Below are 21795 nucleotides of genomic sequence, written 5' to 3' on the forward strand. Positions count from 1 at the left end.
CGAGGATAGCCGGCCTTCCATCACCCGGATGCTCTTGCGTAAAACGCGTGCAGAGCAGCTTGCACGTCGTCTTCTTAGGCCCCCCTCGCCGGTCCCCAGACCGACATGTGAGGGGGGACCCGAAACACTTAGAGGGCCAGGGCTTGGGCGAGATCCGCCTCCCTGGCCCCCGCTCGACGGCGGCGGGATTGTGCGTCTCTCACGCGCCCCGCCGCCTCCTTCTGCGAGATGGTGCACTCGCAGAAGTCGAGCATCGCCTTCCACGACTCGTCGTCGCCGAGCATCGATGCCACAACACTCGGCAACGACAAGTCGTTTCCTACTTTTGCGACGAGGACACGGCGCCACCCCTCCCATGCGGGGCAGGCGACGAGCGTATGCTCTGCCGTGTCCAAGTCGCAATCACAATGGTGGCACTCTGCCGTCGGCTCGGCTCTGATCCGGTGCAGGAACTCACCGAAGCAACCATGCCCAGTGAGCACCTGCGTGAGCCGGAAAGTGAGGCGTCCTCTGTCACGATTCACCCAATCCACAAGGACCGGGCGAATCGCCTCGACGGTCCTACGACCGGCCGAAGGATCAGCCAGCCGTCTGGACCATGACTCCAGCACGGACCGCCGAGATTGGGCCCTCCGCGCTCTGACCACACTGTGGCTGGGACGCGCCACGCCCCGGGCGCGAAGGTCAGCCCGCCACTGATAGTCAGCGGCGAGCGCCTCCGCTTCCAGAGCCCAAGGCGGCGTCCCAGCCAGTACACACGCCGCCTCAAAGGAGATGGTGCGATAACCACGGATGACCCTGACCGCGATGGTGCGTTGCGGCCGTTGCAGCAGCTTCGCCACCCCCGCGGCCAGGGACTGGCCCCACACAGGCGCCCCGTATAGGGCCATTGATCGCACCACCCCCGTATAGAGACGGCGCGTCACCTGGTCAGGCCCCCGACGTTGGGCAGAAGCCGGCTTAACGCGCCGGCCACCCCCAACAAACGAGGGACCAGGTGCTGAAAGTGAGCACGGAAGGTCCAACGACTGTCCAGAATGAGGCCGAGGTACTTCAACTGCACCCCGACCCCAATCCGGACGCCTCCAACCACGATATGGGCATCGACAGGTGGCACTCTCCGGGGCCTGTGGAACCACATGGCCTCGGATTTACTGAGTGCCACGTCGAGGCCCAATCTCCTGATTTTGCCGACGACATGCGCCACCCCAGCGGTAGCAAGACGGGCAGACTCAGCAAAACTCCCCCCCCGGGCCACGACCAACGTGTCGTCTGCGTAACAGATTACGCTTAGGCCCGGGAGGAGGGCACCCCTCAGTACCCAGTCATACCCGATATTCCACAAAAGGGGGCCGAGCACCGACCCCTGTGGAACACCGCGCACGACCGGGAACCGGTGCACGATCCCACCGTGTCCGGTACACGTGACCGATCTGTCCTCCAAGTAGGAACCCACCAGCCGGCGAAGGTAGGGGGGCACTCCGTGCCGTTTCAGCGCCCCCCCTATCACGGACCAGGGCAGGGTGTTAAACGCATTGGCGATGTCGAGAGACACCGCCAAAGCCACCCCACCCCTGGAGACGGCCTCCTCCGAGAGGGCCCGCACGCGAAGGATCGCGTCTACCGTTGAGCGGCCCTCTCGGAAGCCATACTGCTCCGCCGACAGATCGGGTCCCACCCTGACCAGATGCTGGATGATGCGGGCCGCCAGAATGCGTTCCAGCAGCTTGCCCACCTCATCCAGCAACACGATGGGACGGTACCCGGCGGCAGTATCCGCCGGGCGCCCCTCCTTTCTCAACAGCACGAGTCTGCCCGTCCTCCACGATGAAGGAAACCGTCCCGACTCGAGGCAGGAGTTGTAAAGCCTCAAGAGTCGGTCCCCTAGGGCACCAAGAGCCAAGGCCCAAACCCGGCCATGCACGCCGTCCGGGCCGGGTGCAGTGTCTTTCGCGCACATTTTGCGCACGGCCACACGGAGCTCCGCCCCGGTTATACGGGGCACCTCAGCAGGGACTTCGCCGTCGTATTCCGGCGGCGCGTCCATAGCGGGAGCGAAAAATCCCTCCCGCTCCTGCGGGAACAGCGCCGAGACGATGTCCCGCAGCTGCTGAGGCTGGAGACGCTCCGTGATCGGGGGGGCCCATGGGCGCATTTTATTGCGCACCATATGATAGGGCCGCCCCCACGGATCCTCATCCAGCGTCTCCAAGAGACCCTCCATGTGTTGGTTCTTGGCTCTTCTGATGGCCAGCTGCAATGCCCTTTGCGCGACGCGAAATGCGCCGTGCAGCCGGGCCTCTGCCGCCGCGAACGCAACCGGATCGTTGCGCCGCGGCAGGCGGCGGCGGCGATGCCTGGCGCACTCGCGCCTCGCCCGAACGCACTCCACGCGGAGTTGCGCAATTTCGGGCGACCACCAGTACGCCTGGCGATTAGGGAGTCTAGGGCCGATCCGGGGCATCGACGCATCACCGATGCGACGCATCGTGTCCCGGAACCACCCCGCCTCTCCCTCGACCTCGACCGGGTGTGGACGCATGGGCGCCCACGCCGCCACCGTAGAGGCTTCCATCAGGAGCGCCTTATTCAGGCGCTTCAGTGCCCACTTGGGGAATGACCGGGATGCACCACGGGGGTGGTCCCCGTGGACGTCCGCGACTGCGGAGCGGGCGGAGATCAAACCGAATATATCGGTGATCTGACAGCGTCTCCGCTCCCTCCAAAACTCTCCAGTCGCGGATACGGCGTGCGATGGCCGGGCTTGCGAACGTAACGTCCACAATAGACTCGCCATCTAATGTACCTAGTTCATTATAAAATGGGTTACTTTCTAATGTTTATTTTGATTATTAAGTTAGTACACGAAGGCAATGATTAATTAATTAATAATGATTACATTAAGGTGACCTGGGAACTCATGTGCCTCCGCTAATAATTAAAAAGGTGACTATATTTCAGTGCAACCATCCACTATATCTCAGACATGAATTAGAGAAGCTCTTAATTGTGGTTCGCATAGAGGGCAAGTGCGCCGTGGGCAGAACACCAGCCAAATGGTCAGATCTAGTAAGAGAAGCACTTGGTTGTAGTCTGTACCATGTGGTCCATGCCACCCATGATCGAACATAGTGGAAGAACGTCACATGTGGTCGCGATCCTCAGCAGGGATGGAACGATATAGAAGAAGAAGATCCACTATACTACCATTTGACAATATATTTATTTTGGTATTGAATTTCTTTCGTTCTAAAAGCTTATGATGCATTTTTTTATCCAGTTATATTTGTTCGTTTTTTCTCCTTAAAAGCAATGATATCTAAAAACTGAAGCGAAAACATCAACGAGGAAAACATTTCATTAATATGGCACATGAAAAGTATTATCTATTTTTATAGTCTGGGAAATCCACATGATGCTATATCAAAAGCATTATGGAACATAATAATAAAGTAGGTATATTAATATTACATAATATATATAATATATTAATAATATTAATTCATGCTTGTGTGATTTAGTATTTCCTGTCCTTCTGTCTGACAGTCCTACAAGCACATCTTGAATGGGTGGTGATAGGAATTAAGACATATTGTTATAGATTTAAAGTACTTGGCTATATCTGTAAGTTGCTTTTCTCAGTTTTGACTATATATACAAAATGAGTTCTTCAAGTAGCTGTACTGGCAGGAGAGAAAATTCTCAGTCGTCATCCAAAATAACTCCCTGAATTGCTACTGTGAACTGATATAGGGTCAATACAATCTGCATCACAAGGAAACCACTCAAAATCCCACAGCAATATTAGAGGACATCTTACCTGCTAAGTCAAAGATAATCTTAATACGACTTTTATAGTTCAATCATATTACAGACAATTAATCAATATTATCAATGTTACAGACACTGCAATTTTTGTGGTCACAAATTAACACAGTACTACCACAGGATTAAATTGTAAAATTAGTTTTAATTATGTCAATGACTGAAAACTGAAGAATATATTGACCGTAAGCTGCCAATACCTCCCAATTCACATTTTTACTGAAATTGTTTTTTGCACCATCTGTAAGCTTTTTATCTTAATGTTAGAAGTGGCTACTTTTCTTTGTATTTTTCTATTATTTACTTAAAAAAAAAAAAAAAAATTTAAGAGCTTACACCAAGAAGAAATAACATCTAACTGATTTTTTTGCCAATATTTTTATATGGAAATACCTTCTAATTGACTTACAGCTCTAAATGTGAATGTGATTTGAATATTTTCTTCTTAACAATATAAATAATATAATATAATACAATATAAATAATTACAGTACAAGTAATAAACTTTGATTTTGGTTCATAAATACCATCTATATTTTGTTAAAATTTTAGTTTTTATGGTCTCCTGTAAACTTGCCATCAAAGCACTTATGAGCTATGGCGGCTTACGACCAATATATTGTCACGATTGCTTAATTCAGTATGAAACAATCATTCAATCAACATTTCTGATATTACATTTTCGTTAAGTTGCAATGACAACTGTTCAGTTAACTTGTGTCTTTACTTAAATTTCAATGAACCAACAAACCAACACCCACTGACCAATGGATAAGCACTTTATTTCTAGTTGAAATACAGAGGTATAGAGGTGAATTCAAAAATATGTAAATTTTTCAGTTTGTTTTGTAACTGTTGTTGATATATTATTTTAACGTAATGACAACCATCATGCCTATTGATGCCATAAAGCAAATCATCCTTTACTTAGATTTTGATAGCCATTGGTCCAATGTATTCAATATTATAAGAGCATGTTGCAAGGTATCAAAGCAATTCCGGTAAATGCTTTAATTTGCAAATTGCTACTTTAGGGTGGCCCTTATTTTGATTTAATGAATCCTATTCTGTGATGGTATTACACTAAAAATAAAATATGGGTTAGCTTTTTGTATTTCATGTATTTTGAAGTTGCTCATGAAGCCAAATAAAAAATTTACATAAATACAATTTATTTTGATAATTTTTATACAAGACGTAAATAGTACAACATAAGATTCACTGTGAAATCATGTTCGATGTGGTTAATAAAGTGAAAATTATACCTAAATGCAATCATTGTTCTATAAAAAAAAACAAAAAACATTTCAATGAGAGATCAGTTAAATGATGTTACAAGCAAATTTTAGTAAGACTGTGTCCGATAAGTCTCTTGCATAGATAATCAAACTTTGCAAATTGAAACACTATCTTCTGTACAAAATTAATTTTAAACCAGCATAATATATACATTGAAGTCTCCAGGTATATTTTCTTTATTCACTATTCATATTAATAGTAAAAAAATATGCATACCTAATATTGTAACCAAGCTACATGTGAATGGGTAAACAATGATCTGTGGGATCGCCCAGCCGTTCCGAGGCGAACAAGGTGAGGCAATGGATAACTGCAAAGGGACCGGCGCCGCGGCCCTCATCCACTAATAATAAAAATTTGATCCACAATAGTCTCTCACAAGTTACTCTGTTTAGGATGTGTAACATAACTTGCACTCATAAGTCGTGATATCTCGTTGGTCGTGTGGCGCGCACGGTCGGCACCGGTGCTCTCGTGCCGGCTATTCAGTTGTCCATGGCGTATCTCCGCGTCCACTCCTTCGCGTTCCTAATAGCTTCACTCTCGTTCACCTTCCACAATTCGGCAACGTCGTTCGCCAGCGGATCGTCAGGGTTAGGTGCTGACAGCAGAGCCTGAATAGACAGTAGCACCGTGCGTATTTGTAGAGCTGGACTCCATTTATCTTTAAGAATGTCCAAACAAATGCGGCCCAGTCGGTCTATATTAGGATGATATATTTTCGTGATAAACCTAACCTTAGGTGCCGACATGGGGTAATCCTCCGGTAGAAATAATTCTAATTTGAACAGTCCTCCTTCGAAAGGCGAGTCCTCTGGGCCCGTCACGATAACGTGGAAGTAACGGGCGTTTGTCTCGCTAGGTACTGCGCTGATCCCGGGCACCGGCTCCTGCATCAATCGCTGTGTCTCTTTGATTATTCTACGTGGTAGGGCTGCCATTTTAAATATGCGGTCGAGCGCAGTTTGTCAAATGGAAGCGATTACTCATATAATTGTATAAAATATCTAATTATATTAGCACTGAATGTGTTAACGACGCTTGTTGAGGCACGTTTCCTTATATTAATGAATTACAATAGCATTTTATCTACGAAATTGCAATAAACGCGACTACAAAAGCGAGTGTTCTTTAGTTTTTTTTAACCACAGATAATATAGATTTTCACCAACATAGACAAAATGTAGAATTTAGAATAGGGTGCGTTCAATATAGATGTCTTGAAAAAAGCCTTTTATATAAACATGTATTAGTTTAAGACAACAAAAACAAATTGTTTATTAAAAGAATAAAATTCTGTACTAAAACATATATATATATAGGTTGAGTGCCTGGGACTGAATAGGAATCATACAACATTGTTATACAACTTGTGGTGTGTTTGAAGCCTGCTAACACTAACTTGTCTTGTTATACAGATTTCAATCAATTTAGAAGAAGGCGCAAAAGAGCTTAAGATAAAAAAGGGAAGAATGAAAGATGACAGTAATAGAAAAATAGTAGAAAGGAGAGAGAACTGTATTCAGCCCTTAATATAAAATCCAAACAGGAAAGCGTATTTAATTGAAGAGAACCTACATGAAAGTTGTTAAAGCTGTTTCGAAAGTTTCGGAACTTGTTTTTTATTATATTTGTGTTTTGTGTGCTTCTGAATCTTTCGTTTCTACCGAGAGTGAATTGCGCGCATGATTTTTTTTAAATGAGACTTACAGGCTGTTCAAAGTTTTATGAAACGTATATTTTTTATTCAGCTGACAGAAAATGATAAATTTGAAAAACGTAGGCTCGTAAACAAATTAGTATTTATTATGAACCTATTGTGAAAATGTTATTTTAATGTGCAGGTCTAAATAAAATCACTTAGGACCGCGGTCAGCGACATCTAATACAATTTTAAAAATGACGTGATGTCAGCTACTCGTCAACAGATGTCTAATTTTGTTTCATTGAATTTAGAACATCTATGTGTAGAATCTTCAGTATTAAGACTCAGGGGGGTGCAACTCCCATACAAAGGAAAATAACATACAACTAGCGTCATCTTACTCCTGTGGCGACGTCATTTTTGTAACTTTTAGGCATTAATGATCTAATAAACTCACTAGATGGCAGATATGAGTTCTGACTCAATAAAAAATGTAGCGTACTTTGAAGCAGTGCTTCCACTTTTAGGGAATTCTCCCTTTTTTAGGGAAAAATAGCTGATATTTTGGATGATAAAGACAATTTAAAAAATACCAGGATTTAGGATATTTCGGGGTAAAAAGCAAAGCCTATACTAGTGACTGTTGTGAATTTTAAAATAAACGATAATTAAAGTAAAACAATGAACATTTTATTTTATGGAGAGAGAATGACATTAAGTCGAGTTGACAAGTAAAAGAATAAAACAGAGTTGTGTATAAAAACTATAAAGGTTTGATTCAACAGTAACCCTCTAGTAAAGTCAATCATAGATTAAGCCACTGCTTTTTCTTAGGGATTCCCCAGAATCCCAATAAGTATAATCCGCCAAATTTTTATTTACCTATTTTCGTTGATGTCACCAGAACTTACTTGTATTGTAATATACAGGTACTTCATGTACCATGAAAGATTATCATGGTAATTTCATTTACGAAAACCTTGTAATTGTCATTTCACTTTTGCTAGCAGTTCCTTCTTCAAAGACTGAGGTGGAAAGATTATTCAGTGTTCTCAAATTTAAAAACTGACAAAAGAAACAGGCTTTCTAATGAAACCCTGAACGGCTTGCTTCATAGAAAGTTCCCAACTTTTCCAGCAAACAATTGCTCAATTTTAGAACCGAACAGTGTTAGGTTGTGCAGCAAAAGAATATAAAAGCAATGCGTCGACTTCCTTGAAAATTCTAATCCTATAGATCTATGATCTTCTGGGGGCGTTTATATTATATATACCTACATTAAATAATATGCTGTGGTTTATTTTCTGTATTTTATTTACGCTTTCTATTTATATAGAAAGCGTAAATAAAATATTTTTGATTTATGAAAGTTGTCTAGGAAATTTTAGGGTAAATTCAAAAGAAACTAGGGTAAAATGTGTTAAAAAAAACGTAAGTGGAAACACTGCTTTGAAGTTTTCAAAATTCCAGGGCCGTAAAACAATCTCAAAAAAAAAAAAAAAGTTTTCAAAATGTCGTAACGATTTAATTTTTTAAATCGTTTTTTTTTGGTCTTGGTGTGAGTTATTTTACGTTGTAGTATTAATTTAGAGCAACTTTTAGCTTTATGAGAATATTAGACGATTAGACATTGAGAAACTCTGTTTTGAATTCTCTTTAGACATAACTTGGCTCCAATACTTTTTTCTTCGTTAGCGTTTCGTAAGCCTGTGTAACTATTTTCATTTCTTACAGAATGTTTATTATTAAAAATCAGCATGCCTCGAAGATCGAAAATGAAATGCTATTTCGGATGCCTTGATAACGGTGAGTTTACACTATTTTCCCGGTATATTATTTGCTAACAGAATTATTATTCATAATATAATTAAATGAATTAGCACCAACTAATGGTCCTTCCTATTTCTGCTGCCTAGCTATCATATATGTTAAGTTTTGATCAAAACAGTCGGTATTAAGTCTCGTACTATCACACACACACCTCAGATAATAAAATTGTCTCGAGTGGGTGGAAGTATTTATGTTTTGCAACTCAGCGTATTATATGCTTATTGTCAAGTGGGCCCGAACTAGTTTTTTGGAATGATCAATCAGTCATGCTTTCCTGTTTAAATAAAATACAGCACAATTGATCTCACATCCAAAGTTAGATGATGGCATTCACGTTTTGTTTCCTGGTGTTTGATAACTAAGTTACACCAAGTGGCCTGTGACCACGTTCATCCTTCTACCCAATATAAAATAATGTTTTTATTTTTGTAGACAAAGGTTTGATAATGACAAAATTTTATGGAAAAATTATAAGGAGCACTAAAATGTCTGAAACATGAAAAGATTGATGCACTATATTTGAACCAGAACGTGTTATGTAATATATTAATTTGTAAGTAAGATTACATTAACACTAAATTTTTCATGGTCGTATTTTTTCAATATTTGTTACATACTTAAGATACTTTGTTTCTCCGTTTCAGAAGAGAAACTGATTCAGCAAGGAACGTGAACTCTCAAGGGATCTTAATTTTTTTAAATATGTTTATAATTGATAAATTAATAATTGAAATAGTTCATAAGAACTAAATTGATGCCAATTTTGTTTTAAAATAGGTTGTTTAGTTCTTATAGTTATAGTATTACGTTTGAATAGTTGTAATTAGTAAGTTAGTAATATATGAAAATACTGATATAAATTTTTGTAAATAACCTTTTGTAAATTCTACGAGAAGACGATTTTAATTAATGATCAAAAGTCAACGGTCTTCAAAAGCATTATTTGCAATTATTTAGATTAACTGTGGAATATATTTGCTAAGTTGTGTTTTCTGTATGAGCAGATATAAATGAAAATACCCAAACATGATTATGTTTCTTACATTTTCATTATGTGAAATCAATATGCTTGTGACTGAGTATATTAATAATTTATTAAAACTTAAGTGATAGACAGCAACCCCTATGGCACTGCTGAAGTTTATAAGCACTGGTGACCACTTATCATGGGCCGGGTTGCGTGCTCGTCTGCTGTTGAGTGCAATAAAAATTTTCGAAACCCTTTCTATTATTTAGATGTAATATTAGTGTACATTTAATTTGGATTAAAAGATAAATTTACATTTTATGTTTGCATGTGTATGTTTATAATTCATTTGCATGTAACGAACACCAGTTTCTTTTGTAACAAAATGTAAACTAATGGTTTGTAATGAATGTAATTAACTTTAAGATGATTTTCTTTCAATCTGCTGTTTGTTTCATCTAGTATTACCAAAGCTAAAGCATCAGAAACGTCAGAATAGAAATAATTTAGATAGGGAATAAAAGTATAACTAATGTAATCATGTCTAAGATTACTATAAGCGTCATTAAGTACAAACTATCAATATTTAAGAGTACTTTAAATCATCATTACATTTTTTAAACATTTTTTGTTTTTCAAATCATGTAATAAAACGTTTGTGCAGAACAAAATGTCACATGTTATGAACATGATTGTGGGTTAATCGTTTCTTAAATTTCTAAATGTTTATAAGAATGCTAAGAATAATTTAGTATTCACTTTAGTGTGTGTATTATCTCTACAATGCTAGTATAAATGACAATTATTGTATGACGAAGCATAGGTAGTGTTTATAGATGTAATATTTTCATACAAGGTCATGATCTGTCACGATCAACTTTAAGCAAGAACTGCTATAGTTAAGAAACAAATTTATTAAATTTAATTCAAATTGTCTACTATGTTTGTAATGGAAAGCTGACATGTTTATATTTCGCACAAATGACTTAAGTGACATTGAATGATTTGATTATCTAGACTTAATTAACTTTTAGATAACTTTCGATTTAATGTTATTAAGTACTCTAGTAGGATTAATCTAGAGGAGTTATTGTTATTCGAAATTTTATACAATTGTACGTTCATACTATCTTTTAACAGTAAATTGTTTGTAATATAGGGAAATTAAATAGCTTACAGAGAATTACAGCTTTTTATTTAAAAAAACTGTTTTCTCTCTGTATGAAAAGGTCTTATCGATTAGAATGCTGAACACAATTAAACGTTCTTTAATATTTCATAAGTACTACCGGGAATTTCAGCGATTCTAAACGATAAGATTTTTTCATAAAGAGAGTTAATTATAAAAAATATTAAAATTACTAAAAAAGCCACCTGGTGGGGGGTAGGGAGACTAATAACCGACAGCAGCGACGCCTGCTGTCCCGGGCTCTAACTAAAGCAAAAATAAAAATGAGAGTTGCGCATCTATCTCAAATATATTAAGTGTATATCTCAAATATATTAAGTGTATAATCTATGATTAAGACAAATTCTCGTTACCAATGACAAATAAGGTTATTATATCATCGACATATTATATTTAACTTAACTATCTTAATATGGTTGTTTAATATTTATATGACTTAAGTTATAAGGAACACAATAATAATATGAGTTACCTAAGTGAAAAAGATTAACAATAAAGATATATATTATATATATAAGCCATAAATATAAATAGGTACCTAACAACTCAATGTTTAATTAAAATTCTTCTTCCTCGGGTTCTAAAATATCTGTATTTCGTAAGGTCTCCAACGTGGGACGACCTATGTTTTTTTTTATTTTATTTTTTTTATGATTGAAGGTTTACTGGTGGCCTGGAGGCCTTTCCAGTTTCACCAGGACAGGTGGGCGAGCAAAGGCTCAGCCAGGAGGGGTGGGATTTGCTAACAGCTACCCGAGCGCCTCCGAAGGAGACCTAAAAACTCAAGAGTAGCTGCTTCGCGAATTAATCTACTACCGGATCGGAATCGCGACCCGCTGAGAAGATCCGGCGAGAAACTCAGCGAGCTGATTCATGGGTTAGGTTGCACGGCGAACTCTTTGTCGAGTTCGACGAGTACGGTTACCGAGGTCCCTAAGCCTGCTCCTAGAGCTGAAGGCGTCTAGTGCAAAGGTTATTGGATCTGATGGATCCGTAAGGACGTGTCTAGGGCGTCGACGGTGACTGGCTCCTGCATGATCAGGATTCGGGGAGTAGTCAGCGGCGGCTACGATAAGGCGATTATCATGACGCATAGCCTTATCAAAGTACCGTTCCGACGCTGACTTCATGTATTTCTGTATAGATTCGAGGCCCAGGTCGTCGTGTAGGTCAACGTTCCTCACGAACCACGGAGCTCCGACGGCTAACCTGCAAAAGCGGGATTGTAGAGATTGAAGGGTGTCTATGCGTGTGCGGGCCGCGTGAGCGAACACCACACTCGCGTAAGTCATGACGGGCCTTATGCAAGTTTTGTAAAGTGTCACCTTGTTCCGAAGGGACATTTTACTCCGCTTACAGATCATGGGGTAGAGTCTACCGAGAATAAACGCGGCACGGTCACGGACTGATTTTATATGCGGGCGGAATGTCATCGATGCATCCAGGGTAACGCCCAGGTACTTGACCTTCCTGGTCCATGGTATGTATTGACTAAAGAGAGTAATCGGGGGTGTGAGATTCCTCCTTCTAATCCGGGAGGAAATCCGTGTGGAGCTTCCCCTCTGAAATAGCACCGCAGTACTTTTCGCTGGATTGATGTCTATGCGCCATTTTCGGAACCACTGTCCTAGGGCTAGGGCTGCGCTCTGAAGCTTCTTCGCGATTAGGGACTTGTTTCTACTGGAATAGTAAACAGTCGTGTCGTCGGCGAATAAAGCTAAATGGGTCGGCGGCGACCGGGGAATATCGTTAACGAATAAGCTAAATAGGAGGGGTGAGAGGACAGAGCCTTGCGGGACTCCAGCTGTGAGAGGTCGTGGGGAGGAGCGGGTTCCCTCGACTCGATATCGAAAAGAGCGGTTCGACAAGAAGTCCCGTATGATGAGCACGAGACTATCCGGCACACCCATGTTGAATAGTTTGAAAATCAAACCATTGTGCCAGACTTTGTCGAACGCTTTTGCGACGTCGAAGAAGAGAGCTCCCGTGTATAACGGTTTTGGTCGATTAAGCCCCACAAGAATGTGCTCCGTGAGGCGGTGCACCTGTTGAACGCACGAGTGATTTGTACGGAATCCGAATTGTTCATCGATGAAAATGCCCTTGGATGAGACGAAGTCTCTGAGGCGTTTGTAGAGCAGACGCTCATACAGTTTGCCTAGAGACATGAGGAGGCTGATCGGGCGGTGTCGACCTATGTAACATTCATGGAAAATATCCGGTACTCAAGGGAGCAGCGAAATTAAATAATTTTTTTTTCTCTATGGATATGGGTAATGGCTGTTCACAAATTACCTATAGGAATATTATCAGGAACATTGGACCCTCTTCTTTTATAGATAGGAAATAGATATAAGATAGGAAAAGGCGAATCATCTACGGTGTCTTTTTACGAAATGTCAATTAAAAAAATACTAGTTTAAATTTCATACAGCACAACATACATACATTTTAAATCCATCGAGATACAATAGTATTTTCCTTAGTTTTTCGGTTCGTAGAGGTAATTAAAATCACCTTTTCAGTTTATAATATTGCCTTTATATCATTTCTAACGTTTTATAAACTGTAAACAGTTAAATTGTTACAGTAAAAATATGTAATTTCAATTATATCTATCGAGGTAGCTAGTAGACCTTCCTAGTTGGGTTAAGCGTTGAGTGCGGCACGCGGGATATGTCGGAGTGAACCAATTAAAGCTTCCTTCCACTCAACAAACACGCATTTAAACTTCTGATGATACAGAATTTATCCGCGGCAGGCTGGGAGTAAGTGACATCACAATAATAAAAATTCGAACGAAATATTCCTTCAACTTTCGGATTGTTAGCATTCAGCTAATTTTCCCATCGTCACAGGTGCGTAGCAGATAAGTTCGTCACCAGATAAGTTCCGTACCTTAATCAATGTGGCTATTGTTATAATATTTATTATCAAGGAATTTATCGCCTCTCGGAGGACATTTGATAGTGTCAATCAGCACTATACGTATTTTACATTAGGTTCACAGCGCTTTCTACCTATGATGGGTATTTAATATCCCTTTGTGTTGCCAGTGTGTTCATTAGTGAACTTTGATATTATTAACTATCTAGGTACACTTGAAGGTACTTTAATAATTGATGTTCTAGATACTTTAATTTGATAGTAATAGAATACGTTTAGTTATGTTGTTAATTAACAAGATAATCAATTTAAAATATGTAAATCTTGTCTCAAGGACACCTATCTATCCACAGATATATAGCCCACAGATGTCCACTGCTGGATATAGGCTTCCCCATGTCTCGCCATCGCCATCACAAATAAGTCCCGCGCTGTCTGCATGCAGCCAATCTCCGCTCCTCTCAATATTATATGTATAGCACCACCCGCCACCGGAGTAGAGTTCATCCATACTACCTGGAGCCACTGCGTTCATCCACAGTGCGTTTCTAGAGATTTTTTTTGCCACGTACCATCCGGCTTTGGAATGAGCTCCCCTCCACACAGTTTCCCGAGCGCTATGCCATATCTTTCTTCAAACGAGGCTTGTGGAGGGTCGGAGGGCATCGGCTTGGCTCTGGCCCTGGCATTGCTTAAGTCCATGGGCGACGGTAACCACTCACCATCAGGTGTGCCGTCTGTCTACACGGGTAATAAAAAAAAAATAGGTCGTCGTATGTATCTAATATACCTTGCACCATATAAATAATATAATAATAAGCAAATTTTATTTCCAACGCCTTACGAAAATAACAGGTTTTTAAAAAAAAAAAACCAAAATTTAGCACTTGTGTTATTGGAACCCTACTTCGTGTATAGGCCTCCTCCAGCGTACTCCGTTTTTCCCTATTCTTGGCCTTGCTTCTCCATTCTTTTCCTGTTGTTGCTATTATTTCATCCATCCAGCTGTTCCTTTGTCAGCCTTTTCTTCTTTTACCCATTGGTCTTTCCTGTCGTGTGGTTTCTAATTTCCACTTTTTGTCCGCATATCTCGCAAGATGTACTGCCCAACACCACTGCTGTGTTAGAGCATCCAACTTTTGCCATATAATTGTGCCATAGTCACGGTACATAAAGTTTGTATATTCTGTTATTATTATTATTATTTTTTTATTGCTTAGACGGGTGGACGAGCTCACAGCCCACCTGGTGTTAAGTGGTTACTGGAGCCCATAGACATTTACGACGTAAATTCGCCACCCACCTTGAGATATAAGTTCTAAGGTCTCAAGTATAGTTACAACCACGGAATAGATAAATAAGGTTGGAAAGGCCTTTACTCTAATTTTGTATTAGAACCAGTGTCGCCACTTCATCCCCACTATTTTAATTTCTACACATACACATACTGTGATTACAAGTATTTCGCACACAACAAAAACACCCACACATAAATCTCAGGACAGATATTCGTTCGCAAACTAGCACAAAACACCCGTAGGCATACACACTCACACACTCAAAAAGGCAATAAAAATGTTCATACACGCTAGTGCTTGATAAAATCGATATTCTTTATCGTTAAATTATCTGATGAATGAATGGAGAAAATGAAACATGAAATAAATATTGAAAAAAAAAACTATTTTACTTTTATTAATTACAAATAGTCACTGTCCCTGGAATAAAACGCATTTGTTAAGCAGTTGGCGCTTGCTATTAATTGCGAATGATTTTTTCAAAACTAAGTGTATTCTGATTTTTTTATGGTAAAATCATTTTCAGTAAAATGTTTAGAGCAAATAGTACTCGTCTTTGTCTCCAGTTTCCTCTACCAGTCACGTCAATCCATTGTTCCCTGGCGTTCGATTCTTTAGGAAACCTAAAATTTTTAATTTACTGCATAAGTCAAATAGCATTTTACTTAGATTTTAATACGTCTTATACAATATAGTAAATACCCATAAATGAGAGGTCTACATGTCCCTTTATATTATACCTTCACATTAATTCAATGATAATAATTCAATAATAATAATACATATTTATTTTACTCAAAATACGTCTCACTAAGAATATACTAGGTATCATTAAGTAAATATAAAATAATGCAAAAATTATCCATGTCAAATGTAAATATAGTCGAGAATTCTGTCGATGATTTTATTTCACCACATGGTTACCTCACTATCGACAAACTGCACCACGGCCAATCAGGGCAAAGGCCGAAATTTCAAAGATTGAAGTGTAGAGAACGCAATGCATGTAGTACATTGGAAGCTGACTTGGTCATTGCGTTCATTGGGCGAGTACACATCGCGCAATGTATGCTATTTATAACTTGCTGCAATAATATTGTTAATGTTTGGAATTTCATAATGCTCAGTATATTTTTATGTTTTAGACAAATAATATTGTAATTAAATGGTAATTTCGACTTACCGATCGAAAGATATACCTCCTCGCTCTATACTTGAGGTCTGATTTTTTGTTTTACAAGTTATAATTGCACAACACGGCACTATAAAGCGGAGATCTGTTCGCCAAAGTAGTCCAAAGCGCACTAAACGCGGTGAATGAAAGAATCGGTCGAGTTGTGTTTGTACAATCATAACTGTGGCACGCTTGCCCCGCCTACATTACCATTCCAACCTTATTTATCTATTCCGTGGTTACAACGGCTGCCCCACCCTTCAAGCCGAAACGCATTAGTGCTTCACGGTAGAAATAGGCAGGGTGGTAGTACCTACCCACGCGGACTCACAAGAGGCCCTACTACCAGTAATTACGCAAATTATAATTTTGCGGGTTTGATTTTTATTACACGATGTTATTCCTTCACCATGGAAGTCAATCGTGAACATTTGTTGAGTACGTATTTCATTAGAAAAATTTATACCCACCTGAGATTCGAACACCGGTGCATCGCTCAACACGAATGCACCGGACGTCTTATCCTTTAGGCCACGACGAGTTCAACATATTATTATGTATTGTTTTATTATTAAAATAGGTATGCTTTATTTTCATATCACTAGCATTACACCCTGACCTTGCACGAGATTATTCCCTGCAAAACCGCTTCCCAAAAAAAAATCTCAATTGTTGGGTATATGTTTAATCTAGATTAACCACAGGAAGACTATGTTTTAATCGAATATATTAAGATTAATCGAAAAACCCTTTCTATAATTGCAATATTTTTGGTTATCGTGTCTTAATGACAGATGCATAACATTAATAATACAGTTTACTGGAATGACATGGATCGGAGAATTAATTTTATAATAATATTTATGGTAATGTAGGTAGTGATAGTGATAATATGCTTTAGCGTTTAAGGTAAATTGCGTTAATCAAAGTTTGTAATTACCTACCTACCTAATTCTCGTTTGATTTTAGTGAGTGGTGCGACCTTCAAGAATGTTAATATTGTGTTTGTTTTTCAGTTCCTGGAGTTAGATATTAATGGAGTTCTTGCGTATATATTCTTGTTTCATTTTATACTAAATATGTCATATATTGCTTATAATAAATGCTCAGCACATACAAAGTACATGTCTTTATTTAAATGCTACTAATGCTACTCAAATTACCTTGATTATTCCAGAAGGTTCTAAGATTATAGCTAAGCCTATTTTAAAAACTCATATAGTAGACTACAGAACAGTGTAAGTCAATACAATGATTTATTTGTAGTTTCATCAAAATTAGGCCAAAGGTTCCATTGGTATTTTTTTAACACAGATTTTTTATAGGGATCTGTGAAATAAAGGGGTTCGAAATTAGATAATACTGGGCGAATGTTTCAAATCTCTAGATATGTCGTAGTGATATTGTGAAAAGACGGGTTCGACGAAATGTGAAAGAAATCTCAAATAATGGCGAAACTGGGATAGAAGTTTAATAATGTCATGTCATTCTTTGTTCGGCAAGACTTAAGGTGCGTGCAGATCAAACTTTTTTTTAGAAAATATTAGATAGCGGTCCGCTTCTTTAACAAAAATTTTAACGACGTTTTATTTTTTAAAATAAAAGAACACTTATTGCGACATAACTATAATAGTTAGATAGTTATAATAATGTGTTTTACAAAGTCGTAGTATATTATTTTATTCTATCATCAATTGTTTTCGCAGGGTACGCGATGTAAAGAATATTTTAGGTAGTTTTTTTACACCTTATGTTACATTATTGGAGTTTTAGTAAGGATCCCTAATTTTTTTCAAAACATATGGCCTATATCACTCGGGAATAGGGTAGCTTCCAAACAGTGAAAGAATTTTTCAAAGCGGTTCAGTAGTTTCGGAGCCTATTCAATACAAACAAACAAAAAAATCTGTCCTCTTTATAATATTAGTTAAAAACGATTTGGTTTATTCTAATATGTAATTGAAATTGTAAAGCAGTCGTGAAGAGTAAAAATGAAAATCATTCACATCTATTAGTACAAGTTTCTTTAATTTTCTTTTCTAGTTGTTCTGAATGTTAACGCCTGATAAAGAATTTTAATTTCGATCTATTCGCATCAGAAGATTGTTATTAAAAGTTCGTTGGGCGTTTTGTGGATAAGGCCGAGTTTAATTTTACGTTGTTCACAAAAAGAGAGAGAATTGCAGACTGTCTGCATTTTTTTCATTTTTTCATTTGTAACGAATTAGCACAAAAATATAAAACATCTAGCACAAAAATACATCTCTTCCAGACCACATCATCAGATTGATAAGATCAACTAGAGATCTTAGAACTTATATCTCAAGGTGGGTGGCGCATTTACGTTGTAGATGTCCATGGGCTCCAGTAACAGCTTAACACCAGGTGGGCTGTGAGCTCGTCCACCAATCTAAGCAATAAAAAAAAAATCAACGAAATTATAATAATATAGTGTTCTGGTCCGGGGAAAATATCTGATAGTTAAAAAAACAATAACTGCATGCATACAATACAATCAAAATGTAATAAAACTTTTACACAAAAATTGGTTTATTTGAAAATTTTCTCGCGACATTTTTAATTTTTAATATTGTAACCCTGTATCGAGCCCCGTATTTTCCTTGTTGCATATATATACAAAAGATCTTGGGAACTGTTTGCAGCCCAACCTAAGTCCAATTTTAAATCCAAATTACCCAGGGACACGTTTAAAGATGCAAGAAATATAATTTCCCAAAGCGACAGACGCTAATTGAAACAAAAAACACGGATAGATTTCGAAGAATCATTTGAAAGTCTCTTGTTAAACATTAAGGATATAGCCAAACTGCTATTTACCCTTTCATTTCATTTCCATAATTCATGTGTGGAACGTACGTTAAACAACATTTTCAAAATTCAACATGGAAAAGTTCTGAAAAGGACTAACGAAATAAACTTAATGGTATAAGCTTTTAGTGCCATTCAATTATTAAATATAATAAAAATATAATTTCAGTCGAATTGAAAAATGTAATGTGGTGGAAGTGTTATTAAGATAAAAACTTCAGAGGTGTCAAGGGACACCCGGATGGAACGAAGTTCCTTTCGATTAATTAGTGAAGGAATTGTAATTTTTTTTTTAAGTTATAATAATAAATTACGGAATTATGAAGAAGAAAAAAACAATACTATGAACTAAATTACTATTGTTGAAACGCTATCTCGAGAAACTGTACTCATTACGCGGACCAATCGGATACGAGCAATGTCACGCGATAAGCGCCTACACGTTGATTGGTCAGAATGACGGATCTAAAAAGGGTCGTGACAACTTTTCGTAAGGGTAGATTGGGAAACCTCAAATCGGTCGGACGTGCTTTTTGTTAATTTTCCATTTTATTTTGATTTTCATGTTAATTTTCTTTTTTTCTTTTGTTTCTTTTTTAAATATTTAGATCAGATAAGTTGTAGTTTGTATATATTTTAGTAGTTAGTTAGTATTAAAGTTTAAATTTGATTTATTCTGTGTAAATTTCATACTATTGGTAAGCTTTATTTTCTTCTCTTTTCCTTCATGACATGATGGACCCCCCGGGTGATCCTGGGGGGACAGCCCCCGATATAGGTCATGTAGTGACAATTTCAAATAATGACGATGGTAGTACCATGGATACAGATGGTTCAGTTTCCCAAATATCTTGTGGTCGTAAAAGAGTGTCAGCTCTGCCCAGAATCTGCAGGCACTGTAATAAAAGACGACGAAAACACCGTGGTGATAAGAAAGATGTTAAGGAAAGTGATTGCCAATGTGTAGAAATTAGTAAACAAATACTTTCCAAAGTCGATTCCGGCAATAATTCTTCTATAGTAGTAGAGACCACACAAAACAATAACACAGACTCTCCACCACAACCACAGCCCCCTGTTGCAAGGCTGTTATATAACTCATCCGATGCTGCTCCTTATGTTGTTCACATTCAAAAACAATTTTCATCTCCCGACGATAATATTACTTTACATCCAGTTACATTTGGACGCTTTCTCAAAAGAAATTCTATTAAAAATATTGTGAATGGAAGTTTAAAAAGGATAGGCCGGAATAGACTATCTATTTCTTTTTCTAAGCATCAAGATGCAAATGACTTTGTTGAAAACAAAAATTTAGAATGTGAAAAATATAAGGCTTTTATTCCATCATTTTCTGTGAGCAGAATAGGAATAGTAAGAGGAGTTCCAGCTGAGTGGTCCGAAGAGGAAATAAAAGATAATGTTTCTGTACCTATTGGGTGCGGTCCAATCATAAAAATTAGGAGAATAAAACGGAAGATGATGATTGATGGACAAAACCATCTTAAATGTACTGAGTCTGTAGTATTTACTTTTGATGGTCAAATTTTGCCTAAACGTGTTTATATGTGCTACACTGCTCTTACTGTAGACTTGTATATATATCCTACTATTCAATGCTACAATTGTTGTCGGTTTGGGCATGTCAAATCTCAATGCAGATCTAAACCAAGATGTTTTAGATGTGGTCAAGGACATAGTGGTGATAACTGCTCCATTCAAGAAGATTTTATATCTTGTTGTCTATGTAAGGGGTCCCATATTGCAACCGATAAAAAATGCTTAGAATATGAAAGACAAAGAGCTATAAAGGAATCAATGGCTAAGAGCTGTATTTCCTATTCAGAAGCTTCAAAACTACATCCATTTGTCTCTCAAATTTCTTATGCAGATGCATTGCTCTCATCACCTAACATCACTCCTAATACTTTTCCAACCCAGCATCAACATCCTACATCTAAAGCTATGAACAGTAGTACTTCATATAAAAAAACTGTTTTTGTTAAACCAAAGCCTCCACCTACACTTAGCAAAGGGTATGACAAATCAGCTCACCAAGAAATTTTAAGGGATTTTAATATTCCCCAACCCTCCAATGGATGTGCATTAACGGACAAAGACAATGAAAACCCATTGGAAACCCCAGTACTTAATTTAATTATCTCTCTTATAAAATCTCTTAGTCAATCGAATGAATTTACACCGTCCAACGCTGCCTTATTAGTTTCTGCAATTACTCAAATTTATAAACCAAATAATGGACAAAGTTCTTCAATGGAATTGTCAAAGCATCACTCCTAAAAAAAGTGATCTTATTTATTTATTAAATAAATATAAACCTTATATCTGTGCTCTTCAAGAGACATGGTTGAAACCAGGATCTTTATTTAAGATTCGTGGTTATTCATGTCTCAGGGAAGATCGTGTGGATGGGCATGGCGGAGTAGCCATGCTTGTGAAACACCCCCTTTCTTTTTCTCTCTTCTCTATTCCTTCTCACAGTAATAATTTTTCTATTATTGCTGCTTTAGTCGAAAATATCTGTTATGTATCTATTTATATACCTCATCCTTCTTCTGCAATCTTGAATGAAATTAAAGATATCATTTACATTCTTCCAAAGCCTTTTATGATCCTTGGCGATTTTAACTGTCGCCATGAATCCTGGGGTTACTTATCTTCTAATAGCTATGGTAACACATTAATAGATATATTTGATTCAGTGAATTTGTGTATATTAAATGATGGTCGCCCTACTCGACGTTCTCTTCCTGACGAGGGCCCAAGTTGTCCAGATTTAACAGTCTCTACACCTAATCTTGCTTCTTCTTTGTCTTGGGATCCATTGCGATC

General features: G+C 38.6%; 1 protein-coding gene and 1 long non-coding RNA gene across 2 annotated transcripts; one reads left to right on the top strand and one right to left on the bottom strand.

The window, feature by feature from the left end:
* Nucleotides 1-4926: 4926 nt before the first annotated feature.
* On the bottom strand, nt 4927-6302 carry Ubc13 (ubiquitin conjugating enzyme E2). The gene has a single exon (XM_028175692.2). It carries the CDS (start codon nt 6063-6065, stop codon nt 5610-5612), a length of 456 nt encoding a protein of 151 aa, XP_028031493.1. The 5' UTR covers nt 6066-6302; the 3' UTR covers nt 4927-5609.
* A 1934-nt stretch (nt 6303-8236) lies between these two features.
* On the top strand, nt 8237-10749 carry LOC149502902 (uncharacterized). Its single transcript, XR_016323070.1, has 4 exons — nt 8237-8327; nt 8504-8575; nt 9032-9152; nt 9244-10749. It is a non-coding gene; the product is annotated as an uncharacterized LOC149502902 (long non-coding RNA).
* The last annotated feature ends 11046 nt before the right edge of the window (nt 10750-21795 follow it).

Source organism: Bombyx mandarina, chromosome 05 (assembly GCF_030267445.1).
Source record: "Bombyx mandarina strain Sakado chromosome 05, ASM3026744v2".
Taxonomy (NCBI): domain Eukaryota; kingdom Metazoa; phylum Arthropoda; class Insecta; order Lepidoptera; family Bombycidae; genus Bombyx; species Bombyx mandarina.